Here is a 27,711-nt window from a genome sequence, read left to right on the forward strand (position 1 = left end):
CTTCAGTGATGAAATAATGTTTACATCTGATTTAAAATACTAATATAGATTGTAAAGTAATTATTTGAATATGAAGCTAAAGTAAAAATATTTTGAATAGTTTTATGTTCCCATATATTTTTATATCATATTAGTATCTCAATGACAGTTTTGATTTTCTTTCTCAAAAATTTATACAAGCGATTTAATGATTTTTGAGTTATTTTTACTAAGGTTTATGTATCTTTGAAAGTTCAGGATTGTCTTGTAATTTTATCCATTTCAAATTAAAGAGCCCTAAGTTGTTACCTCTTATTCCTCACAACGGTCCTTAATATTTTAGTGATTTAAACAATAAATGCCTTACTTTTCCCTTATCAATTTATTGTTTTAAAAATATGCACAGGACATCTTTCTGTTTTCTATGGGTATTATACTTTCTATTTGTATTTGAATAAACAAGGTTAAGTGAAATTTGAACTATTTAACTTAGAAATAATCTTTGAATATGTATTGTTTTGACCCACGGTTACTAGGAAAGTTCTAGCACTGTTTGTACCTTTTTTCCCTGGCTTGCTAAAACAATTGTAAGGACTTGGTTTTTTTCTTTTGAATCTCCTTGGCCTTGAGACTTTAATTTAATGTGTTTGTTCTTCAGAAAGAATGTAAGTTGGTTTTCTACTTGAAATGTCATAAACTTGAGTCATTTGTGGGAAAATGGATGCATCTTGAGACCACAATGTTAAGTGAAATAAATCAGACACACAAGCTTAAATAATGCGTGGTTTCTCTTAAATGAGAAACCCAGATTACAAATAAAGAGCAAAACAAAAAGTGATAAGAAGTAGGGGCATAAATCTTTCTCATATGGGAAGGGAATCAAGAGATGGAGGGAGGGACAGAAAGGGAATGAAAAGGAGAACTGAGATGTGTTGTATTCGTGTACCAACTACACGAGGAATGTAAACAATGTTTACTGCAAACAAGACTAATAAAAAATGGAGAAAAACATGAAACATTTACAAAATATGACATTTTATCAAAAACGTTATTTTTTAAAGCAGTAATTTACAACAACGTTTATAGTGCACTTGAAAAATATTTTAATGGTAACAAAAATATAATTTAATGCCAAGCTAAGTCTTTTTCAGCTTGCTTAGATTCTGTCTTTTTAGCTGTTGAGTACTGGGGTTCTTATTAAGAAGGAACATACATTTTCAAGAAATTACTTTTTTAAAGGCAGACAACAAATTATATACACAGAGGGAAAGGAGAACCTTTTATCTGCCTTGTGGAAGGAAAAATCCAAACAGTTATATGAAATATTTAGCAACTTATTGTAATATTACAGCTTTTCATTTCTGCAAGATCGGTGGTACCTTGTTAGTAAGAAACTGTATTAACTTTGACTTCTGATGTAAAAATCTGCAGTGAATTCATTTTTCACTAATTCACTTTCTTGTCTCCTAGCGTTCCCATGACCTTTCAGAAATGTGTAGTTCATATTTTGTGCTGTACAAAAGCTGCCCCTTAGGTTGCATTGAATAACGTGAGGTTGAATTATAAACATAATGGCAGTTCTCTGTGGCATTTCCAGTTCAAGCTTATTTTTTGTTTGCTAAATTCGTAAATGGAGTATTTTTAATGTTGTTCACATTAGGAAAAGGTTAAATAATGCTGGACTTCTCTTCATGGGCAAACAAGAAGAGTCGTTTTGATTGTTTAGTGGAAAAGTTTGTATTCTCAAATATTTTCATTCCTAGGTCAGTATAGATGATGTGTACTAGGTTGTTTTGGAGCTTTCTGAAGGGCTTATATCAAAAATATTGCAAAAACTGCTCAGACAGTGAGTAGATTCTTGTATTATATACAGTGAAATTAAAAATCATTCCAGGAAAAGAAACTTGGGACGGATGTGGCATTACTTCTCAAAGTCATATACTTTAAGAAGCCCTGATAAGAGGAAAAGGCAAGAGAGTAACAGAATGTTTTATTTCTCTGAAAACTTTTGTTTTTAGTGGTCAACCTAGTTACCCCAAAGAAAGTGGATGATGAAAATTGTTTAGGTTCAAGTATCATTTTTCTAGATATTATTTCATTTGAGAATTACCTTTCATTAACCAACAAACCATACAGTTTTGTTATATGTTCAATATTTAATTAATGTTACAATCATTAAATTATCTGCTGTGAAGAGTCAGGGAGAAGGTGCACTATTTTCCATTTTCATAATTCCCACGTTACCCATCACTAAACAGTGGCTCTGTAGCAACCTGATGAGAATGTATTAAACATCCCTTAAACAAGAAAACTCCCTACATACTACCCTGTATATTGCTGGAGAAAAGGCATGAGATTGTGTACATAGGAAATAAACTTGTTTACAAAAGCCTATAAAGGTAGTTAGAGACACTTGCACAGTTCTCACAGTATCATGCCACAAAAAGCAGAGTAGTGTTACTTGCAGTACCCACAAGAATATGCCCAAGGCTCATGGGGTGAAGGGCTTGCCTGAGGCAAGTGGCCACTGCGGTAGTAAAAGAACAGAATGTGGGTTTGGCCTCCTGCCTTTCTGTTGGCCACAGGTTTGCTTTATCTGCACCTTGAAAGAAGGCACAAAAGGGCTTCTGCGCTCTGACAAGCATCCTCGCTTGAAGGAAGCTGGAGTATTCTGCCATTTGATTTAATTCCATCTCTGTAAAATAAATGTGATAAAAGGCTATTTTCAGTCTCTGACTAAAATGTATCAGACACTATCCTAGGCTGTATGGCTTCAAAGCTAAATGGTACAGTAGCAGCTCTTGTGGCCTAAGAGGCTGATCTGTGGTTGCTCTTGTGTCTTTTCTCCATCCTCAGGCTTTTTGTCCTCTTTTATATTAGCAAATTTGGATCTTTTCCTCCTCTCTCTGTTCATCATCTGGAGTTCCAAACCTTCCACATAAAAAGAATCAATCCCCAAGTGATGCAATTGAAGATGTGATTTAATTTAATCCAATGTGTTGTTTTTCCTGCATAAGTATTCATCTGAAGGAAGTGATTGATAGAGGTATGTCAAAAATATAACCCTCTTGAGGGTTTTTTTAAATTTTAGAAGTCACTTCAAATATTATTTTGATAATGATGTTCCTGGTATGGGCAGCTAAGATATAGTCTGTTCTAGATGGACAGATCCTTTCTGCATAGGAAACAAATTTGTCAAACATGATCATTGGTGTTTTTAGTGACACTGCCAGTGTAGCAGAAAAGTGGAGTCTTCATTTTATACGGATATGCAAAAGGATTATGTGTGATTGATAACTATATCAGGTTTGTGGCCAGTTAGCATAGTATCTCAATCCTTCTTGCCTCTCCAAAGAATTCATAAAATTCATTTTGTTACAAGTGGCTTTCCCTCCTTGATGACAGATTGAAGTCCACCAAGTAGAAATGTAAATCTCTCTGCTGGCTTCTGATATACAGAGCCTTCTGAGAGTGTTCCCAAGGAAGAAGAGTTGATTAGGTAGAGACTTCTCTGTTTTTAGTAAATTAATGACCTACTCCAGCCCCATTTTCTGCTTTCCTGGAGGAACCCTCAGTGACAGTACTTACGCAGCAAAGTCAAATTCTTTAGTTTTATTATATAAAACATCAGATGAAGAGCTAAAGAGAATTTTCTTATTGAACAGCATCTCCGAAGCCCCAGGAATCAGAAGTGGGTCATTGGGCTAGCAAATGGATAGACAGCCTAGAATCATCACAGCATCCAAAGGAGATAGTTCAGGCTTGCTGAAGGTGATAAAATGTAAAAGTAGATTTAAAGGCTAGTGAAAATTTAATTGAGAGACTTGGGAAACTGAAGCTAAAGAATTTTTTAACCCATTTCAGTAACATGGAAGTATCTTCTATAATGGAAGACATTTTATCCAGTAATCCTTCACATATGCTTCTTGCAATTTAGAAATTACAGGCCTTGAAAATTGTGTTAAAATCCTTAGTGCCAGACATGGTGGTGCACGCCTGTAATCCCAGCACTTGGGAGGCTGAGGCAGGAGGATCACTGTGAGTTTGAGGCCAGCCTGGGCTACATAAGTGAGTTCAAGGCCATCCTGAACTATATAGCAGGACCCTGTCTCAAAAAAACCAAAAAAATAAAATAAATGCCTTAGGACTTAACATATTCAGAAAGATGTATTTTGGGCTTTGAGATGGGAAGCATAAAGGGTGTGTTTCATCTTTCATTCTAGCACTCTACCTTGGCCTGGTTTTTATGTTTGATAGCAGTATGTAGTTCATTCAGTCTCATGATGTATACTTGTTAAAACTTGAATAAATACATGCCCACCTAACACAGCCACACCATGGAGGATTTGCTTCAGTGGCTCACCGGGGTGTCATACTCAGAGTGTCTGATTCTAGGGAGAATATAGAATTGGCATCTTGAACAAGTTTCCAGGGTGCTGAGGTACTGATCCAGGGACCACACTTTAAGAACCATTGCTGTAGACATTTACTGATACATACTACTCAGCCAAGAGCAGTTGAATGCAAACAATAATAATGATTCCAACTTAATAATGGTGGCAGAATGAAATCTGGTTAACCCATTTCTGCCAAAGACTGCAATTTTTTAAAGATTTTTGTGTGGAATTCATATATGTTATCTAGAAAAATTCAAGGAGCAAGAATTTAAAAAGAAAAAATTCTTATGGACATTCCGAAATTGGAACCCTAGGCACAAAAAGATTAAGAGAATGTGCTTTCAATGAAAGGCGGATGTGTAGATTTTTAACAACCTCAGGTTTAAAGTTCATTGGAAACTTTGTGTTCACTTTCTTAAAAAATATGTCATAAAATTAGACACCAGTGCAGGTATTAGAATTCATCTAACCTGTTGTTTCTTTGTGAAAGAAAAGTTTGAGCCCTCCTCCAAATGAGGTCTCTCCTATGTCATATGTGGGGTAATGAGGTAATACTAAAAGAAATGATTAATTAATAGAGTTTAATTTAATTGAGACCTTTATTATGAAAGTGCTTTTAAGTGAACTAATATCCTAAGTATGAAGGAAATGTTTTAGTATTTAGTGAACTATTTAGTATCCTTAAACTAGTTTCAGTACATGTGATGATCTTAGGCACTCTGACACGACAATCTGCATGGAATCTGTAATTATTTTAACAGAATTACTTTTTTCCAGTTGCAGAGATACTTAACTCTTCAGTCCACAGCTGAAGATTCTTGGAAAATTTGTTGCTGGTGACAGCCCAATGAAAATGCACATCATAATCACATTTTGAAAGTATTAGCCATTGTAACTAGATAAAAAAGAACATATGAAAACCGAAAGGTTAGCCATTGTAATTAAGAGAAAGAAATACATTAAAAATGGAAGGGAAGGAGGGAAGTTATTATTTATAAATTATTGTAAACCTGGAAAACCCAATGAAATCAACCTATAACACCATCACATACCAAAACATTATGTTTACTAGTTATAAAATTAATATTAAACCAGTAACTTTGAGCTACATAGACAGTAACTAATTAAATATAATTAATAAACTAAATCCCACATTTACAAGAGTATGTAGAATAAACTTAGAGTACTGAAGTATTCAAAGAAAACTCTTAGCATTCTGTTGAAAAATTTAAGACCTTAGTAAGTGGAAAAGTATGTATTCTTGGCTAGGACAGCATTTTAGGATTATCAGTTCTATAGTTCATGAATATAAAGTTTCCTTGATTTAAAAAGAATCACTGGAAAATTCTGGCAAAGAAAAGTGATTTATGAGACCTATTTACTTTTATAATTTTTTAGGAGTTTAAGGTAGTTAAGGTATTTTGGTCATTTTATTGGAGCTAATATAGAAAAGTCCAGAAAATTGCATTTAATATTTTATTAAAGGTTGGTTCTTATCAATATAGAATGGTTATCTGGGAAAAATATAGTTGAATTTCTTTCTTGCTCTTTATTCTAAAGTTCCACATGCATCAAAAGCTTACCTACAAAAAGATACTATAAAAATAGTAAATACTTTTAATAATCTTATCGAGTAGAGAAGACTTTTTAAAAGTAGACTTTATTTTTTAGAATTATTTTTTGGTTCACAGCAAATTTGAGAGGCAAATATAGAGATTTTAATAGACTCCCTGACCCCATATTACTTGGCCTTCCCTGTTCCACATTTCCCTCTATAGTGGTATGTTTGTTGTAATTGGTGAGTTGGTATCAACACAGTTATCACCCAGAGTTCATAATTCAGCTTAACATTCACTGTTGGTGTATGTTTTGTATGTTGTACAAATATATAGTAACATGCCCACTATTACAGTACCCTGCGAAGTGGTGTCACTGCTACAAATATCTCACATGCCACCTATTTGAGACTACTTTTGAAACTAAAAAAAATTTTAGAATTCAAAAAGTATCAGTCAGTTGGCCACAGATTAAATATAAGAATTTCTACAAGGCACATCTTTGTGTGTGTATATATATATATATATATATATATATATATATATCATAAAGTTAAAAATGTTGAGCTGAGGAAAATGTTTGTAATCCATGTAATATATAGAGGCCATTTTCCTTTACATATAAAGCACTTTTGGCAAATCAAGTAGAGAAAGTCCAACCTAATAGAAAGATGAGTAAAGAACAGGAACAGACAATTCTTTTAAATTTTTTTTTAATTTTAAAGATTAAAAATAATAAACAGTTTCAAAACAGGTTAGTAGAGTTACAATAATTAATACATTATATATTGTTGTCTTCATAGTATTTAGAGTATAAGATATAGGCATGATATCTTGTCCAGACAATATTAGTACAAACCTTTCTTTTCAATAAACTAAGAGAAACTAGCTATATAACTATCTTGTGTGTACATGTATATTTTTCCCTTTCTTTTTTCTCCTTTCTTCCATCATAGTTTGTCTTTTCCTTTGAGCAGTTTCTTCCCAATTCACAATATCTGTTGTACATTTTGGATATTATTTACTAATTCAGTTTCTCACTGAGACAATATGATCTTTACACATATGGATCTGATTTATTTCACTTTACGAGTATGGTCTCGAGTTGCATCCATTTACCTATAAAAGTCTCAAGTTTATCCTTTATGGTTGAGTAGTACTCCATTATAATGAATAACTATGTCCTTTTTTATCCGTACTTGATTGATGTGTACTTGGGTAATTTCCAAGATTTAGCTATTACAAATTGTGCTGCTATAAACATCGGTGCACATACATCGCTGTGATATGATATTTTTAATTCTTTTGGGAAGATACTCAGAAGGGGAATAACTGTGGGACCTCTAATCCTAGTTTATTGAGGAATCTCCACACTGATTTCCACAGTGGTTGTATCAGTCTACACTCCTACCAACAGTTGAGAAGGGCTCCTTTTTCCCCACAGCTCCTTTAGCATTTATTATTGGTTGATTTTTTGATGATAGCCATTATTTCTAGGGTGAAATGGAATCTCACTGTCATTTTAATTTGTATCTCTTGGATGACCAATGATGTTGAACATTTTTCATGTATTTATTTGCCATTTGTATTTCTTCATCTGAGAAATGTATTCATCTCAGATGTCCATTGTTGGATTGAGTCTTAATTTGGGGGGGGGAGTTCTGATTTTTTTCAGTTCTTTTTATGTTTTAGATATAAGTCCTTTGGGGGACAACTGGAATTTTTTTGGACTCTGGGTTTTCTTTTCACTCTGTTAGTGATTTCTTTTGTTGTGTAAAAGCTTTTTAATAAGGTGAGATCCCGTTTATTGATTTTTTTGTCATATTTCCCTTGCAGTCTGGGTTTTGCTTATGAAGTCTCTGCCTGCCTCAGTGTCTTCAAGAATTCTATTTTCTCTTCCAGTAAATTAAGCATTTCTGTTTTAATATTTAGATATTTGATCCATTTTTCTTTAGTTTAGTGCATGGTGATAAGAATAGGGATAGTTTTAGTCTTTGGCATGTGGAAAGCCAGTTTTTCCAGCATCATTTACTAAAGAGACTATCTTTCTACCGTGAACATGTTGACTCCTTTGTCAAAGATAAGGTGGCTGAGTTTGTTCAGGTTTGCATCTCCATCTTCTATTGTGAGGAACAGGCTATTCTTAGACAATGAAATACAAGTGACTTATAACCATGGAAGTGTTCAGACTCACTTTTTTTTCAAGCTCACTCTTAATTTCAAAAAATCTTAGGACTATTTTTTTCACTTGTCAGAGTAACAGAGATCTGAAATTTAGGTAATATGTAGTGTAGGCAAGGATATAGGGAAAAGAACATTCACATATAATGTTACTTGGTGTGAAAAATGGCATTCCCTCTTTAATGATTTAGTGATATCTTTGAAAACTTTAAATGAATATGCCATTTGGCTTAGGGGTTCTTATTTTAGTACTTCTCTGTATAGATATACAGTACTTACTCTTCATCAAAGATAATCTGCTTAGTGGTAGGACACTTGGCTAGCATACATAAAGCCCTGGGTTCAGCAGAGCCCCCCAAAAGTAGGACTCTTAACCCAGGTGGTCAGGAGGCAATTCATTAAATTGTTAAAATCATAGCGTAGAATTTGCACAGACACTAAGAAGAGTACTGCCAATTTATATGTACTCATGAGGCATAATTTCCTCTGCTTTTAAATGCAGAAGCAAGATTCAGAACAGTATATGATACATATCCCTCTGTATTTTTTAAAAAGATTGGAGACATATATAATAAACTTTATTTAACCCAGTATATTTAAAATAGTTGTTTAATCTATAATAAAATAAAATATATGAGTGGGCTATTTTGTATATTCTCTTTTTTGGAATAAGTCTTTGAAATTTGCTGTATATTTTACACTTGCAACACATCTCAGTTTGATCTAGCCACATTTCAAGTGCTCAAAAGCCACATATAGCCATTGGCTCATATAGAGCAGCAGATGTGGTAAATGTAAAGAGTGCTAGACTGAAAGTTCAGTCTACATACCATGTGATGGTGTGCAATTAAACTTACCTCTCCTGGCCTTATTTTCCTCAGATATAATATGAAGGACTAGGCTAGAGCTCTGACGTTAAACCATCAAGTTTAAAATTTACAGTTGAAATATATTACTTGGTATTACTTGTCAAAGTAAAATAAAATGCCATTGTGGTCACTTAACATATGCACTGTTTTCATCCGCAGTTCTGTGATTCTACATGAAGCACATTTCATGTTTTAGGGGCTATATCGTCAGAGTAGCTTTTTTTGTTCGTTTGTTTGAAAGAAGACTATTACTAAGCTATATAAGTGATGTAGACTGGAAATTGGTTAGTTTGTTTTGAAGTATCAAGTGGACTTGAAGCATTAATAATTTTAACGCTGCATAGAACACTGGAACAATTTAAAACAGTGAATACCATAAAATACAGAGAAAGAGTATTTGAAGGCGAGTTGAGAATGTTTCTAAGAGCAGTTCTCTTTATAAAGTTCATTGTTCAGAAGATAATACCCAATAGAGAGAGAATGTGAATAATATAATATATAGAGTAATTGTTCTCAACCTTGAGGGTACATTAGACTCTTTGAGGGAGCTTTGTATAATCCCAAGGCCTATTCTATATCCTAGACTGGTGTTTCTCAAAGTGAAATCTCCAAACCAGGAAAAGAGATATAGATTCTCAGGCCTCAACCAAAACCTGAATCAGAAAGTCTGATGGTGTTGCCCAGCCATCTGTGTTGTACTTCTCCTTTGGTGATTCCTGTGTCCACCCAGAGTTGAGAGTTCAAGAGCAAAAAGGATTTGGGGCAGGGATAGCAATTGGGTTTCATATTGAATGCCAGGTTCTGTCCTGTTGCAGCCACGGGGATGAAGTTGAAGAAGAAATATAATATACTTGTTAGGTGTTTGCTGTTCCTGAGTTAAGGATTTGAGTAATTTACGAGTTTTATTAGGAGATTGGATGTTGCAATTCCTTGTACATGAGCCTTTCTACACAAATAGAAGTCAATAACTGACCCCTAAGTCCCAAAGAAAACCCTGCCGAAACACAAGTCATGTCTGGGAGGTGAAGTATACTAGGTAAAATGTTAAAAGTGAAGAAATTCTGGATAGATTATGGAGCATTTCATTTATAAGCGTTTCTTAAAGAAGTTCAGCTGACATGGGGTTTTTTAGGTCCATTTTATGTTCTATTGTGTATTCTGCTTGATCAAAAAGTACTGAAGGCTTGCTCAACTCAATTATTTGGCATTAAAAGATAATATTTCCTCTTAACACTTAGAGTTTTATTAGGAATGCACTTAGTACAGGTATAGCAAACTGAGAATGTTCAAAGCCATGAAGTAAATACATTTTCATAGAGTAAAAAGGCTGTACCGACTGAGATGGAGTTAATGTGTCACATCTTTCTGATTTCTACTCAAGAGAAATCACAGTATCTATAATTTCAGAGGCATATTCTGAAGACTGTTACATTGTGATTTCTTTGCTGAATCTTAGAGATGTGTATGGGAATTTTCATTCCTGACGAAGTAAGAATGGGCCCATTATAGTATCAGGTTCATTGGATTTTTCGAAAGTTAGGGGAAATATGCAGATGGTTTCTGAGGCTCTCCTTTGGCTCTTGTTAGATGAGGGAAAGCAGTCTGGGCTGTGTTCAGAATTTAACTGCAGTTGCTTGTTTCTCAAGTTCCCGGCATTATAGCTTCTAGAAGCCCTTTCTGTGTCTATTTTGTTTTCTCGTCCCCAAATACTACATTTTTCATAAGAAAGCCAGTTTTGATAATTTCCAAAAAAGTGGCATTATAGCAGAATTTGTTCCTTTTGGAAAAAAACTGCTCCTTTACTATAAAATAGAACCTGCCTTTCATAGCTGAGTTAAAATATTCTGGTACAACTTTTTGAATTATATTTATTATTGAAAAGATTATAATACTATTTGTAAGATTGCTTATCTACTAAAAATACGATTTTGATTTTTGCATTAATTCCTGAGTAGTCAGTTTATATTTTTAGATTGTTTTGTGAATTGGGATCTCAGAATATAAAGTGGTTCTCAGCATATTGGTGATAATGTTGAACATCTTCATATAGCAAATACATGCATTTCAACAGCTTTTTGGACAGTACCACAGTTAATAATTTCTTTACAAGAAAAAAATGTATGTTTTTTTTTTAAATTACCATTATTTTCTCATCTTATGTTCTGGCATTTAAATTATGAAACTTCATCTCGGCATGTAAGACTTACCTTGTGTTGCCAAAAGGAAAGAAGTGGCTTTTCTGCAAAGCTAAATAGTTTTTACTTTATTGTCTGCTGCAAAACAGCTGCTGATACCAGGAAAATGCCGTCTCATCATTGGGCCTGGGGTGTCCAAAAGAGGCAGGAAAAAAAAATGACTGTAGCTCCCTGTCTGCCCTGGTACTCTCCTCCTTTCTCTCATTTTCATTGCGTGAAGAGCAGGAGAACAATATTCTGCAATTAAGGATTCCATTAAGTTGAAGAAAAGAGCAAATGGGGGCTGTTTGTTCTCCAAGCTAAAAAAATTTGTCTGGGGTGGGGGGATAGTGGTAGTGGTATACAGAGAGGTGGGTGGAGAGACGAAGTCAGGGCTGTTTGTTGAATATACAGTTAAGGACTGTTACCATCCTAATTAATCAAGTTAGAAATTACAGCTGTAGTCGGTTTCCCCCCAATTCTTGTTATCAATTTTCTTCTCTTTTGAGACAAAGCAAATATAAATTTTGTGTTCATTTGTCATTCGTTCTTTGACTTCAGCATCTCTGAAAATAACAATGTAGCACAAAAGCCCAGTATTTACCTAGTTGTAATGTGGGTTGCCATGGTGTTTTGCAAATTATTGCAATTATGTTCACCATGCGAGTCGCCCTTGGTAACTGGCGAAAAAACTGATAATCCTGTTTTGAACAAAAGGTCAAATTGCTGAATAGAAAGTCTTGATTAACTAAAAGATGTACAAAGTGGAATTATTTCCTACCATTCAGAAATAGTTCTTGATCGGGTTTGGGGGAGGGGGTGAGTAAGTACATCTGATTACTGAAGTACAAAGCATTGAAAGGATGTTGTCTTGAGCCTTTCATGTAGTCTTAATGGTGGCTTTTTTGTCAAATTTACCCATTTGCGGCATTGAAAGAGGCAGCTGCATTTAAGCTGGAGAGACGGTGCTTTTTCAAGAGTTCAGTGCATGGAAAGTTCTCAGCAGTATCTGCAGTTTACTAGTAGCCCCTGGTCTATTAAAACTGATGTGCCGCATTTGAGCCCATTGCTCTCAGTACTTGTGAACCCCTCTGGCTGATGATCTAATAAAGTGCTCTTACTGGACAATCTCTGATCAGCTACTTAAAAAGGAGGCTGGGGGAGGGGGTGGGAAGGAGAAGCCTCACAGGCAGTCAGAGTTGGTACAGGCTGGAAGAGAGAGGAGGGTAGATAGACTGAAAGGGTTGTCACTCTGATGATCTCTGCTGAGATATTTGTTATGGGATTTTGGTTTGGGTGCTCCAGATCTCCCAAACTATGATCACATTTTTTCCTAGGAAAAAAATCTTACTTTTATTTAAAGTTGGATAAGACAAGATAAAGGGTGTCCTTTTGAAATATTGAAATCCAACTTGTATTTGTTTCTTAAATTATAGACACTGAGAAAATGTATAATCCTATGTTTATATGAAACCAAAAGTTTCCCATGCTATAACCAAAGGTCAAATGAATTTCATCTCTTCTAACTCTGGCAGAGCATCTAGGGGAAATGAATTTCTTGGGAGGGGCTTTTTCGTTTTTGTATTGACCACCTAAAAAATCAGTTCTCAAAACTTTTCAAAGTGTGTGAAAGTGGCATTAAAGCAAAGCAAACCTTAACAAGTTTGTGGGTTTACATTCTGCATCACCTAGCAACCCCCTGGCTCAGCCAGATCTCTTGTCTACCCTTAGTTCTGTTTACAGACTATTCAAACGGCCCTTCGAAACCATGAAAGATATCATTAGTACCATTCTCAAGGAGAAAATAATTAAAAGTTAAATGAACAAGCATTGCCTAGTGATGGTTTGAACTCTGTTCTGATTTTAAGATATTCTGAAGCAGCTGCTAGATAGTTCAGTTTTAATGTTTGTTGTTCAGTTCCCAAAAGCATATCATAGTAAACCCTGTAGTGAATAGTAGTCTACCAACCAACAAAAACAAAAAAACTACTTTTAACTGGACTTGAACAAAGAAAAACCAGGAAGAAGGATCTAGGCATACCCTCCTGATTGATTCAATTTTAAAAATCTGATTCTTGCCCCAGACATCTGTGGATCTGTGTGTGCAGTGAAAAGGGCAGGGGAGAGGTTGTGGGGAACAGTATACATCTCCTTAAAACTGATTTATGACGTATCTTTGGACATGCATCATCATTCAGATCGTATAAAAGACTGAATTTTAGCAAGTGGCTTAATTTAGTAAATGATTCTAATACTACAAATACAAAGTCTACCACTTTTTGCTTAATAACTGTCATGTGATTAAATTGACTTGTTTTTGAATTTTAGCTTTAGTAGAAAAAATTTTTACAAACAAATCTTTTATTTTTCATTTGACCTTTTTTTCCCTGTAAACATATTCCTTAAAAACTCATCTTTGTAAAAACTAAACATATGATATATAGCTCAGACCATTTTTCAGATGTGTCAATGATTTATTTATATTGAAGGCTAGTTGTGAAACTCTCTTCTTTCATTAATAACAGTTGTCTGATTCTTAATACATACTTGTAGAAAATTTAGAACATATACAAACAAAAGAAAAATGCCTCTAAAGATAACTAGTGCTGACATTTTAGAATAGTTTCTTCTAGCCTTTATTTTCTATGCACAAAATTAATACATTTGAGCCTTTTGTTTACTTTTGAAGTTTATTCATTACCTGTGTACACAGTTAAGATGGTGACTTATCAAGAGTGAAGACTTTAGAGGCAAGAACAATGTAGAAGTAATGAACAATTTTTCTTAGAGGTTTTATCACTAAAATATTAATATAAACACTGCTGTAGCCATTTTACTATCTCATTCCATTTGATTCTTTCCTTCTTTTCCTTGTTGAAATGACTACATGCCTTAACTGACACATCCATTTATAACCATTCATGTTGGAAAGTTGGACATTCATCGTGGTTGGAATATTACATCCCCAAGTCACTTGAGCTTCACATAGGGAAAAAGAGTCTTTTATGAAAAGGATTTGTAGTACAATAGAGATGAATGGAATGTGGAGAGGAAAATGCTTTCGGTTTCTCATATAAAGTGAAAGCAGGGTGGCTATGAAATCTTGTATTCTTACTGTTTGTATTTTGTTAGATCCATAACACACAGTACATGGCTGGGTTGCATGAGCTCTTTGTGCTTTGTTGACAGTTGACAGACAAAGCAAAATTATGCCTGAAGCAAGGTACTGTGTACTTAGTTGTGACCTATTATAGCCTAAGAATGTAGCTTGCTTTTGAGCTGAATGAATAGGGAGAGTATTTTATAGAATAGGCTTGAATATACTAGGAAAGGTTTTTAGGTGCCCATACAGTGAGATACATGTCCTCCATTGAACTTTTTTCCCCAAAATGTAATTTTCCATATAAAGTCATTTTAAGTATATTTTCCCCTGGTTGCTTGCATGGAGACAATTTTAACCGTTCTAGTATTGTCCTACAGTGGTAAAATACAGTTGTGGTAATTGTTGGCTTTCTGTGATCACAGTATAGCAGGAGAAGATGGCTTGCATGTGGCTCTTTAATGTACCTCAGGTACATCTTCTGATGTTCAAGTTCTGATTGTAAATTAAAATAGTGAGACTATAATACTGCATTTGACATGAAGCAAAGCAGACTGAGTTGCTAATTTATCGTGTAATATCCAATTGCTGAGGTTGGAATTTGGGCACTTGTAGTGCTGTTCTGTATGTTTAAATGAGGACTGCTGTTTGCATCTAACCTATCATAACAGTTTGGGAGTGCTCCATTATCCTTTCAGCAAACTGATGGCAGAATGTGGTCCTTGAACAAATGTTAAGATCAATAAGTTTCAAATAACTTGGGTAAAATGACATGACTGCTCATTTAAAGAGATGTCTAACTTTAAAAATCAATTTTAATAATTTTTAAAATTCTTACATTGACCAGCAAGGCACTTTCCACTTCTGTTTTATTTGATAATTTTGTTTAAAATATCTTTTTATTAACTCTGGTGAATAGTTAGCTTATATATTTATTTTTCTGATTTGCTCTTTCATCTGCTACCCTGGCACTTCTCTGAGACTGAATAATCACGCTTTGACATGCCAGCATGCTGCAGTGTAGAAGATTTAACTTTAAAAGCAAAATTATGTTCCTGTTAAAACTTCCCCTGGAGATCTTAGGGAAATTTTCTCCCAGTTTTGGGTGCAAATGTGGGTCAGAAAGCAATTTGTTTTTTGATATTTCTGGAAATCCCGAATCACAACATGTCATTCTTCAAAAGCAGCTGTGGGCCCATACTGTGCACTATCTATAAGAAGACCCATTTTTTTATGCTGGGGATAATTCTGTGACAGAAAAATGTGCCTGCAAGGGAACCCCGGAACATTTATAAGTGCTTCTGAGTAAAAAGAGTCTGATGTTCTTGGAGTAAATGTAGTTTGGGGACGGGGTGGCTAATAGGCATTAACAAAAACTAATGATGATGTGATATATTGTGAAGATCACACACGCCTGCAGACCCCATCTTGTGACCCTGTCCCTGCACTCCTGGAGAGTCATTACAGTGTAGACTAAATCATATGTCACCGCAGGATTGTGTTACCACTTGAAAATCTCTGTGAATCCTAAAATAAAGTGCAGACCATCTCTTCTTCACTGTCCTGCCATTTATAACTTCAGATCAAATCTAGTTTTATCAAGAAAAACTTAAGGAAATTTCACCTACGTTGATTGCATAGTTGCAATAGTTTGCAGTTCAGTTGAGAAACAGTTCCACCTAAGCCCATCATTTATCCATTATTGTAGTTTTCCATTTTGTAATAAAACTTCCTGGAAAATTACCAGGGTCTTTCCCGGTTAAAATAGTTCACCTTTTATAGTACATTGTCAGCTGTAGCTCGGAGTGTTCTTCAGTACACTTACTGAACATTTTTGTGAGTTTTCTTGTTTGATCCTCTAAACAACCTTAACAGGGTGATGAAAATTAGCACCTTCTGTTTTATAGATGAAGAAACTCAGGCTTAGAGAGAGGTCTACTGGGTTTGGTGACTTCAAATTACCCACTAATAAATGGGAGTGCAGTTTTTCCTAACCTCAATTTGGCATTTTTCATTGAGTATGAACCTTGATGCTAGACATTAGAGAGAGCTCTACCAAATCCGGAGCAGATTGATTATTGTCCAGGGACTGATAATTAGGTAGGGAAGACAGGGTGGTACAATATGGTGTTTGAAGGGCAGTGCGGAACAGAATGTTTAGTGTCAGGTGGAGTAAAGGGAAAAGTCCCTGTGGGTTGGCGGAAATTCAAAGAAGAGGAATGGGACTGATTTTCAAGGAATGCGCATTTTGAGGATGGATTCTATGGCATGAGCAATGACAAGGAGATAAATATAGATAGGCAAAATATAGTGAGGATAGTGATAAAAAATAATCCACTGGAGCAAAGAGTTTGTGCTGAGAAGGTTGAGGCAGGGAGCAGAATAAGGTTGTCAAGATTTGAAAGCCAGGCCAATACATTTGTTCTTAATTGTCTGTGGAAGTTATATGATCAGATGATGGGACAGAGAACCCTGGAAAACCACGCTTGGCCACTGTTTACACTGGGTGTGGGAGAGAGCAGGTCAGGAACCAGGGAGGAGGCTTTTGAATAGAAAGTTTGGGTTTGGATGAACTTGGTGGTAATGAGACTATGTGGTAAAAACCAGTGGACAGATTTGGTGACTGACTGGAAATGAAAGGACCCGTCATGTATTTAGCCCAGGAATATGAAAATTACTGTGAATATTTTTTCTCCTTTGAATTACAGACCTAGCCCTTACTATTTTTCGTAAACATGCTTCACCGTACTTTTATTTTTTGGTTTTTTGAGACAGGGTCTCGCTGTTTGTTCAGGCTGTGAACTCCCTGTGTATCCCAGGCTGGCCTCGAACTTGCAGCAATCATCCTGCCTCATCCTCCAAAGTGCCGTGATTATAGGCATGCGCCACTACACCGGGCTGCATTTTTATTTTATTGCTTCTATTTGTTCATTTATTCAAAAGACATCTTGAGGGCCTCCTGTGCACCACATTTCCAGATCTGAATGCTGTCTGCTTGTGTGCATCCTTCAAAAATACAAATGTACACAAACAAGTCACAGTTTGTGTTTCAGGTATAACTACCAGGAATGCCTCCGTTACAGATGGAACTCAATCCCTTTTTTGTTTGTGTAGACAAAAATCATTTCAGTTGAGACCTCAGAAATAAAATTTAGCAATCAGAACCATTCAGTATTTGACACAGTTTCATACACAATGATTTTAAGAATTAATGCTGAAATTAAAGCAACAGGTGATAGAACTTTGCATGTTTTGCTAGTGGACAGCCTAGTTTCACCTCTTTTGAACCTTTACTTATAAACTGAAAACTTAATAAATGACCTTATTCCTGTTGGTTATGATAATTTGCATGTGACATTGCATAATAAATTGACATACTTAAATGGCAGGCATCTTTATAGTTGTTCTAAAGATTTTTAATGAGCCCAGATCTTTTTATAGGTTGGACTTCCAAGAAAGTTGTTAGAATTTTCTTTTTCCATTAATTTGTCAATGTAGACTTAGGCTATGTTTTTTTCCCAAATTGAGAAATGAAAATAAGTTTACTTTCTCTTTGTAAATGGTAAGATCTACCTCATTCTCAAATACTTTCAGAGATCTGATATTTAACACAAATGTTTCTTTAAAGTTAGATTTAACGTAGTTGGTTAATATTTGTTGAGAGAACAAAGGGTTAACCAAAGTATATTAGCCAAAATTGAATTGAAGTAAAGTATATATTGAATATGATTAGGTTCTATTTCCACTGTAGAAGAGTTTTATTTAAAATACACCATGGCCAAAAGCTTAATTATCAAAATAAAACAAAAGGCATAAAGAGCTACAGGCTTCTAATATTTTTTCAGCCCCCAGTTCCCTTCACACAGTTATCAGCATGTTTAATTTTCATGCATAATAGCACTAGTTATTGTTGTCATTTGTAAAGAGAGATTAACAGATAGTAAGTACAAACAAACCCAAATAAGCAGTGAATAGAGAGGTGACAAAGAAAAAAAAAACTCTTTAATGTTAATTGTAACTGGTAGGAAGTCTAGACAAATTGTATTAACTGTTTTCTATATGACATTTACTTAGTAACTCTTTCAGATATAGAGTTGGATGTTTGCTTTTAAAAACAGGTGAAATGACAACTTAGCCTCTCCCTAGTTGGCAACTCATCCAGCAAGTCCTGAAGTTATAGTAAATTGATGGAATCAATTTTCAAAAACATTTGAAAAGAATTTTAGCTGTTTGAACATCGTGTTTTAAAAATTAAAAAACTTTTTATTTCCAAGTTGTGTCCTGGTACTTAATAACTTACTGTTTCAGAATATGGTAGTTGTTACCTATCTACCTGCTTATTTTTTATTTTGTTAAGGGTTGAATACTACATTTCTTTTGTAGGTTGACATTGTTAGCTGACTGCATATCCCAAAGAATGTTATGCATATTTGATATCAAACATAATATAACAAACCCAAAGAAATGATACAGGAATGATCCAATCCTGCATTCTTCATACATGGTTTACTTGAACTGTTTTCTTTATTAATATGCCTAGACGGGTAGTTTTCATAAACTGTGTCATATAGTCCCATGTCAACTGTAATTTATAAACTACATTTAAAGTTTAATACTTATTGCCAATAGCTCCACTCTTCCCTACTGTACTTCTCATGTTTGAACAGGCTAAACCAAAGTTAGTCAGTCTCATTGTCTCTGTCTGTGTCTGTTATCTCTCTTCCTCCCTCCCTCCCTTTCTCTCTGTCCACACCCTTCTCTCATGCTAAGTGAGTGTTCCACCACTGAACTACACCCTCAGCTCATTTCTTTCATTTTAACAAACACTGTAAGCTGCACTTTTGACCTAACATCGTTTTTGAGAAAAATGTAAATACACCATTGAACTGTACAAGTCAGTTGTGAGTGCATCTGAGTTTTCAGATGCATTGAAATATAAATATTTCTTCTAAAACGATGTGATCAGTAGGTCATAGGAATTAAAACCAACAGTCATCTGTGACTCAGAACTGTTGATTCATTCTTTATTCTGGTTTATGGTCTTTTGCTGTGGTTGTAGTAATTTGCCTCACACATGACCATATCCCTTCTCTGTATTGTGTAATGCTTGTAGTTGGTATCAAGTTGTATGTTATCAATAGTAAGTGCTAAACAAATACAGAATTACTTTTAGTCCTGTTTAGATTATAATTTCCTGAAGCTCATTCTTGTTGCTTTCCCTTGCATTGAGTTGTAGCTACTTCCAAGAAGACCTATCCTGAGGAATGAGGTCAAGCAGCACAGCAGTGAGGGAGGGCATCCCTCAACTTTGGATTAACACCACATGGAAATAATACTACCTGGTAGGCTAAAGACTCTACCATAACTGACACCTGTGTATATACTCCTCTTGTCCATGGGCAAAAGACAGCCTAAGGCAGGTAACGGAGTTATACCTGTTGTTAAGCCCTTCCTTAATCATAGCACAGCATAGCTCTTTCTGGCCTCTATTCTTTGGCATACAGTGTTCTTTCTTTCTAAGTTGTTTTTCCTCCCTTCCTCAGCTGCCAGATATCTTCTCTTGCTTCAAATTGAGAAGTGTCTGTGTCTCAGAATGCTCGAAGACTTACAGATAGTCAGGTCATTGCTCAGGGCTCCACAGGTACTGATGCCATGAAACAAAGCAGCACACCTTGCTCACCTGTATACCCCAGCACCAAACTCCATAGGCACTGGCATTGTCTCCTCCATTTCGGAAATCTTATTTTCCTTGTTTAAGAGATATGTTTTATAATTAATATAAGCCAGATGTGGCAACACACGTCTGTAATCCTAGAAATCAGGAGGCTGAGGCAAGAGGATTACTGAAAGTTCAAGTCCAGAGCTTGGGATACATATTGAGTTCAAGGCCAGCCTGAGCTACCTAGTGAGACCTTGCCTCAAAAACAAAACAATTGTAATGAACATAATGCAGACTGAAGATAATAGATATACCATATCGTATCATTATGTGAAAACCAGACAGGAATAAGAAAGGAGAGTGAAGAAGGAAAGCAAAAAGAAGATTCTAAAGAACAGAAAAGTGGACAATGATTGTTTCAAACTTCTGGAAAATAGTGGTCATTTGAATTTGTCCTTAAAAACACAGCAGTCATTTGTATGCCTTCACAAAAACATGTATAGAAGAAATTGTTTCAATTTTAAGTGAAATAATTGCTTGCCTTTATTACTTTTATGTCAAGAATACTGCTAAGCACTTTAAATGTATCATACCATTACAAGAATCCCACTTTACAGAGAAAGAAACTGAGCACAACATTGAAGCAACTATGAAACAGTCATTCAGCTATTGACAAGGCCATTCCTTTCTCTGAGTTACACTCTTGGCAATAGGTTTGGGCATAAATCTCATTAACATTTTCCCAGTAAGGTATCTAGAGCTATAGCAGAGAGTGTAAAGAAGATTTGAATAAAATGAGTTTACCTCAATAGTAGAAGTACTCAGTTATGTTCATTGATGGTGATGAGAGTGAAGTTTTCTCTTGTCTCTGCAGGGTTGGTTGCTGTGTGAAGAGCCGACATGTCGCAATCGAACTCGGCACCTTCCTCTTCAGTTCTCTCGAAGCGGGCCTCTTTGTCCAGCCTGCATGAAAGCTGTACTAAGACCAGAGGTAATGCTCTCCTAATGCTAAATAATATGCAAAAAGTAGGTACAGGGCTGCCTTTCCTTCCCTTAGTTCTAGGAAGCAGACATTAGGAATTTGCCTTGTGGAAACACCCTGCTATCAAATACAAATATTAATATATAGCTATTATATATATATATCTAATTATATATTTTTTAAATATCTGGACTTCAAGATACATGCTTTATTTTTTCACATGTCACAAACTCCTATATTTACATGGGAAAGAGAAACTCATGGATTACAGTGATACCTCGGTTCACAAACTTGATTCTTTCCATGATTCTGGACATGAACAGAGTCGGAGGAGAATGAAATTAAATTCAGTGGTTAGGTTCAATGATGACTTATAGAGAAATTTGATTTAGTTCTTAGCCACTTTACCAGAATGGTGGAAAGAATTGAGTATGTGAACTGAGGCATCATCACTGTACTCACATTTCTTTGGTTACCACTTCACAATTATAGCAGAGATGCCACTCCTTTGTAGACACTTCTGTTATCTTCAAACTTGATCAGGACCCCTTTTGTAAGAGCCAGAAAACCTTCTAAACCTATATCTTAAAGGATTTATTTTGTGGGGCTTTTTTCCCCCTAGGTGGGATTAAGTTGTTTATGAAGCTGCATGGATCAGTGGTTCTCAAACTTTTTCTCTACCTTAGTCTCTACACCTATGGGATGAGGCACACTACCATTAGTGACTCCTGGCTAAGGAGCACAAAAGCTGGAGATGCCTCCCTGGTAGTTAAGATGCCTTCTCTCTGTTCCCTCCTTTGAGCAATATCCAGCCAAGCAGTGTTTCCCGCACTGTGGTGAGAAGAATGTTTGCAGGTCTTCTGAGGAGAACTTGTGGTAAAACACCATTTCAAACTAAATAAATTTATTGCAGATCTCAGAAGCTGTAGTATGATAACATGCAGTCTACTTCACCAATACTGGGCTAGAATGTGCTTTACCTTCAAATTTATCTAGCTTAAGTATTTGTAAGGTTTTGCGAGGGAGAAGAAAGTTAAACTTAGGAACCTCTTATGCAGAGGCAGCATTCTAGAACCAAGTTTTGACTTGAAATGTTTTCACTGAAAATAATCAGTGTGTGTACTAGTTTTAGAAAAATATTTTAAAGTTTCAGTAACTTCTAATTTTAAGGTAAAATTATTTCACAAAATTTGGTGGGAAATTAGGAATGCAAAGAGCCACCACCATCATATATTCTCTGGGTTGCCTTATTCTTTGGCATATCCTTATGTGTATTTTAGTGATTGTATATGTCAATATGCTCTTGTATTTTATCTTCTGTCATGCATTTTTCTATGTTGCTACTTCATTTGCAGTACCAAAAGTCTTGGATACAATTGAACTATATTTTTCATTGGACATTTTAGGCTACTTTTAGTATCTCTTTACTGGAAAATTTGTGGCAAATAAATATGTAGTGCTTAAATGATTTTTTTCTTTGTTTGAAATACTTCTTAAGAATAAATTCTTAGCGATACATATAAAAATACCTAAGTACAATATAGTCATGATTCATATTGCCAAATTGCTTTCTTAATGGGTTATCCCAGTTTATGTATGTACAACTTTTACATAGCCTTTCCAGCATTTGGACATTATTTTTCACTTACTTTTAACCGATTTGATGAATATTAAATCTTCCTTGCCTTGTTTTTGTATACCTATGATAATTAGCAAAGTAAAATGTAGATTTTTTTAAAAATGTGAAACATGAGAATTAGCTGCTATCGTGAGTTCTTTTTACGTCAGTCTCCTCTCAAGACTTGCATCAGCAGTAACAAAAGGAGAACAAAAGTATATATATTTAGTGTGACTCATCAAACCAATTGTAGGCTCTATGGGAATCACCTTACTTCATGAAGTAGTGCTGCCTGTTAGATTTTAAATATTAATTCATCAAATAAAGTTCGCAGAAAAGTAAATTATTTCTTAGAAAGTCAGCCGATTTTATGATTCAATTCTTGAGGAGGTAAAAGTAAAGTGTGGTCATGTTGCTGATAGTGGTGTAATATATCAGATTATCTTTTATGATTTCTTATTTTTTTAATGAATGAAGGAAGTAGCACGGGCATTTCAATGATTTCGGTTTTGTTTTTCTTATTGTTATTTTCAAAATGGAAGATTTTACGATGTTAATCAAGGTTGTCAGCTACTTTCCCCATAGATTCCATAGATTAGCTGTGTAAGACATGACCTTCTAGTTTTGGAGCATCCTGATTAATAATGTTGTCCTTTATCTTGTTTATGGGGTCCTTCCTCACATAGGCACTCAGCTCCCTCTTCTGTATTTCATTTGAGTTGCTACTGATGAGTGGGGAATTTCTTAATTGTAGTTGTGAGAGTCCTGGGAATTTTGTTATGAAGAAAAATATGCATCTTTCCAGAGACGTTCCTAACAGTTTTACAACATTCAGAATCATTGTAATGGGTTTCCCAGAGTATCTGTTTCACAAGAAATTATTCATCTAGTTCTTAAGCTTTTAGTTGGTGGGTCTCAAAATACATTACTTACATATAATAATTATTGGAACACTACTTCTAGGCATATTACTGGGTCCTGGGAACATAGTAATGTAAGAACCATTCATGATTTATAAAACTAGTTTAACATGCGGATTGATTCTGGGTTGTTTGGTTTTATTGTCTGTGATGGTATGAATAGCTATTTTGAAGAAAACAAGACATTATAATAGCTAGTGATGATTTAATATCTTGTTTTGAAGTCCCACCAAGCTTTTGTTCTTCTGTCTCCATCAGTTTTAACATGTTATATCTTACTGGATTTTATTATATGTGATAGTATAAACAAAAACTTTTATAGGCAAGGAGATAATGTGGTAACCATTGCTCTTTCTGTTAGTTGGTTCTGAATACCCTGTAATATTTTCATTCTCTTGAATGGTTTTACACTGTCTGTCATGTTTGATACTATAATATATGAAGTTATATTCAAAATATTTCAAGGAAAGAGACACTATGGTAGTTACTATTATGTCGGGTTGTCTTATGGTGAAACACTATGTTGCTTAACTTGTTCTGCTCTGACCTGTGTTGGTATGTCCTCTTTTATCTTAATCCTTTTTTTAAAAAATAAAACGAACCATGTAGATTGAGTAAAATTGGTATCTGGACAGTATAGGCATTTGTAAATATGGTTTGGACCAAATGCCATACATTCCTTCTCTAGACTAGTGGGAATTTTAAGTTTTTCAAGTTTGTGATGGTAGAGTACTAGCCTATGTGTGGGTCTCATCCTCGTGTATTGAAGCTACTCTCATTTGTTCCTGGGTTGCCATTGACTTGAGTACTTTCCAGAAATGACTTGATGCTAGCTCTTCGTATAGCTCATTTTGCCAGAATTACGAGAAGACATCTGTAACAGTTTTGTTCTTAGAGTTTTAAACATATCCCATCGTTTTTTCATTTACTTTTAAAGTTTTTTGGATATTTGTTTTTGTTGTTTTGAGACAGGGTCTTGCTATGTGGTTCAGGCTGGCCTTGGGCTCACTTCCTAGTCCAGGCTGGTTTTGACCTTGCAGGGATCCTCCTGCCTCAGTCTCTAGTGCTGGGATTATAGGAGTGTGCCACCACGCCCGGTTAAAGGTTAAGAACTAGGACTTACCCAAGTTAGACAGCAAATACATTAATATCTATTTTAAGGATATGGTTTGGGCCTTTTAACATGACTAAGTGTGTTTCAATATGAAATAGACCACAAAGCAATCTGTATTAAGAAGCTCACCACAAAGAAAACTTTTGTTGGAATCATAAATCTTTTGTTATAGAATTCAGATTTCAAACCAAGTTAAACTTTTTCTCATAAAATTACCATTCTTGATGTGGAGTTTAGAAAATCTCTACCTGGGACTACGTGGATTTTGGTAGAAATCATTTGTGAAATATGAGTCTCTGGGGCAGAAACATATGGTGGAGTCCTTTCTTAAGTTGTTTACTCATCTAAATTTGAAGGCAGCTTTTGAGGAAGGCAGCAAAGTGACTTCTTGTCCTACTGTGACACCTGTAGGGTTTCTCACATTATCTTCCATTGAAAAATTGCTAAATTGTTTTATAACAAAATGTATACCATATATGAACTTAAATCATATGTTAGCATTTAAGAATGGCTAATAGGGAAACAAATTGATTTTATGAGCAGGTTAGGGATGGCAATAATGTTACCAAGCTACCTGGGCTATGTCTTTTGTTTCTGGGTAAGAAGGAAACATGAAAATAATTGTGGTCTCTTAAGGTAGTAAACATGAAATGTATAGGAAATGAAACTATGTCAGAAAGTCTTTAAACCATCTCTAGGTAGTTATTGGAAATTCTTCAGTATAGAGGAAGGGTCTTTTGCCATGAAAGATCTTTTAGGATTCTTCATGATTTTGATGTGCTTAATTTGGTGCACAATTACTAAATTCTATATATAGTTTGTCTTACCTCCTTGCTGATACTAGTCTTTTTTGTACCAGAAATTGAACTCAGGACCTTGCACTTGCCAGGCAGGCACTTATGCCACTGACCTATATATATATCCTCGGCCGTGATACTAGTATTTTTAATATAACTTCTTTTCATGTTGTTTTTCTTTTGAGGTGAAATTCATGTAATATAAAATTAACCATTTTAAAGTGAAAAAGTACAGTGATATTTAGTACATTCACAGTGTTATAAAACCAGCACCTGTATTTCCATAACGTTTTCATCAGCCCATTTAACGTTTTCATCATTCCCATTTACCTATTAAGCAGTTACTCTCCATTCCCACCTCCTCCTATCCTCTGGATACTAACCTGCTTTCTGTCTCTGGATTTACCTATTCTGAATAGTTCATATAAAGGGAATTATAGTATGTCAGCTTGTATGTCTGGCATAATGTTCATCCACGTGTACCATTATGCATTAGTATTATTTTTTGGACAAGTAATACTCCATTGAACAGATATGCTACAGTGTGTCTTTCCATTCCTTGATGTTTCTGTGGCTTCTTTTGCTATACTTTTGAATTTTGTTTTATTTTTTTATCAGGTAGAAAGGGTTGCATTTGGCCTCAATTTGTGTCCTATGGCTCACTCACTGGTCCTGCATCAGCTGAGTGGGTACTACACAAAGCTAGACTGAGCCCTTCTCTGTACCTGTCTTCAATATAGACTTATTCAGCGCCTATTTTATATGTGTTGTGCGAGTCTGTCCCTATAAAGTGAGAAACCTAAACTATGCCGCACTCTTAAGTGTACTTACTAAGAGTAGTAGGGGAGCAGAATAAACCTGCTACCACTGTCTTTTCTAAGTAGTTAATTTCTGTGAAGTGTTTTTAAGGTTGATGAACTATCTTGGCATTGATATGTACAGTGTTGTTTTTGTTTTGTTTTTTGGTTTTTGAGCCTCCCATATTCTAAAAGACAGGACAGCTGTTTCACCTGTACAGTGGCCGAATTGTGCCTGGTCATCTTTTCTTATGCTCAGATAGCTTATTTAGACTTAAATGTAAGACCCAATTGGTAGTATATTAATGAAGTACCACAAACTATGTGCCATTTTGGAGGTCAGAAGTCTGAAATTTAGATGTTGGTGGGGCCCTTCTCTTCCTAAACTGTATAGTAGAAAATACTTCCTTGCATCATCTGGCATCTCTAATCCTTAGTGTTCCTTGGCTTGCAGGTGTATCACTCCAAATCAGTTTCTGTTATCACATGGCCATCTTCTCCCTGTGTGTGTGTCTTTTCTTTTCCTATAAGGACACCAGTCATACTGGATTAGAGCCCACACTAATTCAGGTTGACCTCATCTTTACTTGATTTCATCTGCCAAGATACTATTTCAAAATTAATCCACATATACCAGGGTTTAGAACTTTTAACATATCTTTTTGAGGACATAGTTTTACCCATAACAGGTAGAGATACAGTGAGCTGATAGTAGTGGAAACCAGAACAAACAGTAACTTAAACAGACCATACATTTAATTCTCTAAAGGCACATTAGTTTATTAACATGTGAAAGAAATTGGGGGGCTGTTTAGGCTTGCTCTTGTAACTCCATGGGGTATGGAATCTTCATGCCTCTAAATCCATCATCAGCAGTGCAGAGTTCTTACAGCCTCTTCAAGGCCACAGAAGTTCCATCCAACATGCCTGCTTACATGTCCTGGCCTAAAACTAGCTACAGGGAGATAATTGCTTTTTGTTACCAATGAGGAAGAGTAGACTTGTTATTGAGAGCCATCAAGCACTCTATGCAACAGAGACCTCCCAGTGAACTCTGTTAAATTTCCCTTGTTGGTCACAGCCCATCACTGTCCTATTGTAGTGGGGTTTTTGGTTGGTTTTTTTTTTTTTTTTTGGAATCATGATTCTGCTGTGCATCCAACCTTTCAGCTTCTACAGTTCTGATGCTGTGATTAGGCTTTTTTTATCTTTTATAAAATGTTGAAATGAATTTATGCATATACCAGTGGACAGATGCTTTTTTCCAGCAACATTTTTGTAGGAATGTTGTACCAGTTACTAATTATCTTTGCTTCTAGCTTATAATTCTCCACAGGGTTTTACCCAAAGATTTCCAAGGAAAAACCACAACATTGTTGATCAGGGGCTGATAGTCCCATGGTTTTGTAATTACATTGAAATCATGGAGTCTATTCTCTTTGACAATCCCAAACAATATTCTAAACAGAATATGCTTTAAAAGAATGTGCTTTCTTTTACTTTACCTCAAAAGTTAATTGCCCAAGGAGAAGGGTCATGTAATTTTTGACAGTATAGTTTTGGTAATT

General features: G+C 35.2%; 1 protein-coding gene across 4 annotated transcripts in view; it reads left to right on the top strand.

Annotated features, from left to right (window-relative positions):
* Nucleotides 1-27,711, top strand: part of Pola1 (DNA polymerase alpha 1, catalytic subunit) — a 301,421-nt gene that overhangs the window by 166,747 nt on the left and 106,963 nt on the right. For 3 of the 4 annotated variants that reach the window (XM_063242946.1, XM_013148942.3, XM_013148943.3), the window contains exon 35: nucleotides 20,790-20,906. The exons of the other annotated variant lie outside the window; for it this stretch is intronic. In XM_063242946.1, the coding sequence (XP_063099016.1) occupies nucleotides 20,790-20,906 (117 nt within the window). The remainder of the gene's footprint in view (nucleotides 1-20,789; nucleotides 20,907-27,711) is intronic. 4 annotated transcript variants of the gene reach the window in all.

Source organism: Cavia porcellus, unplaced genomic scaffold (assembly GCF_034190915.1).
Source record: "Cavia porcellus strain 051 isolate PalLab524CR breed Dunkin Hartley unplaced genomic scaffold, mCavPor4.1 scaffold_33, whole genome shotgun sequence".
NCBI lineage: Eukaryota > Metazoa > Chordata > Mammalia > Rodentia > Caviidae > Cavia > Cavia porcellus.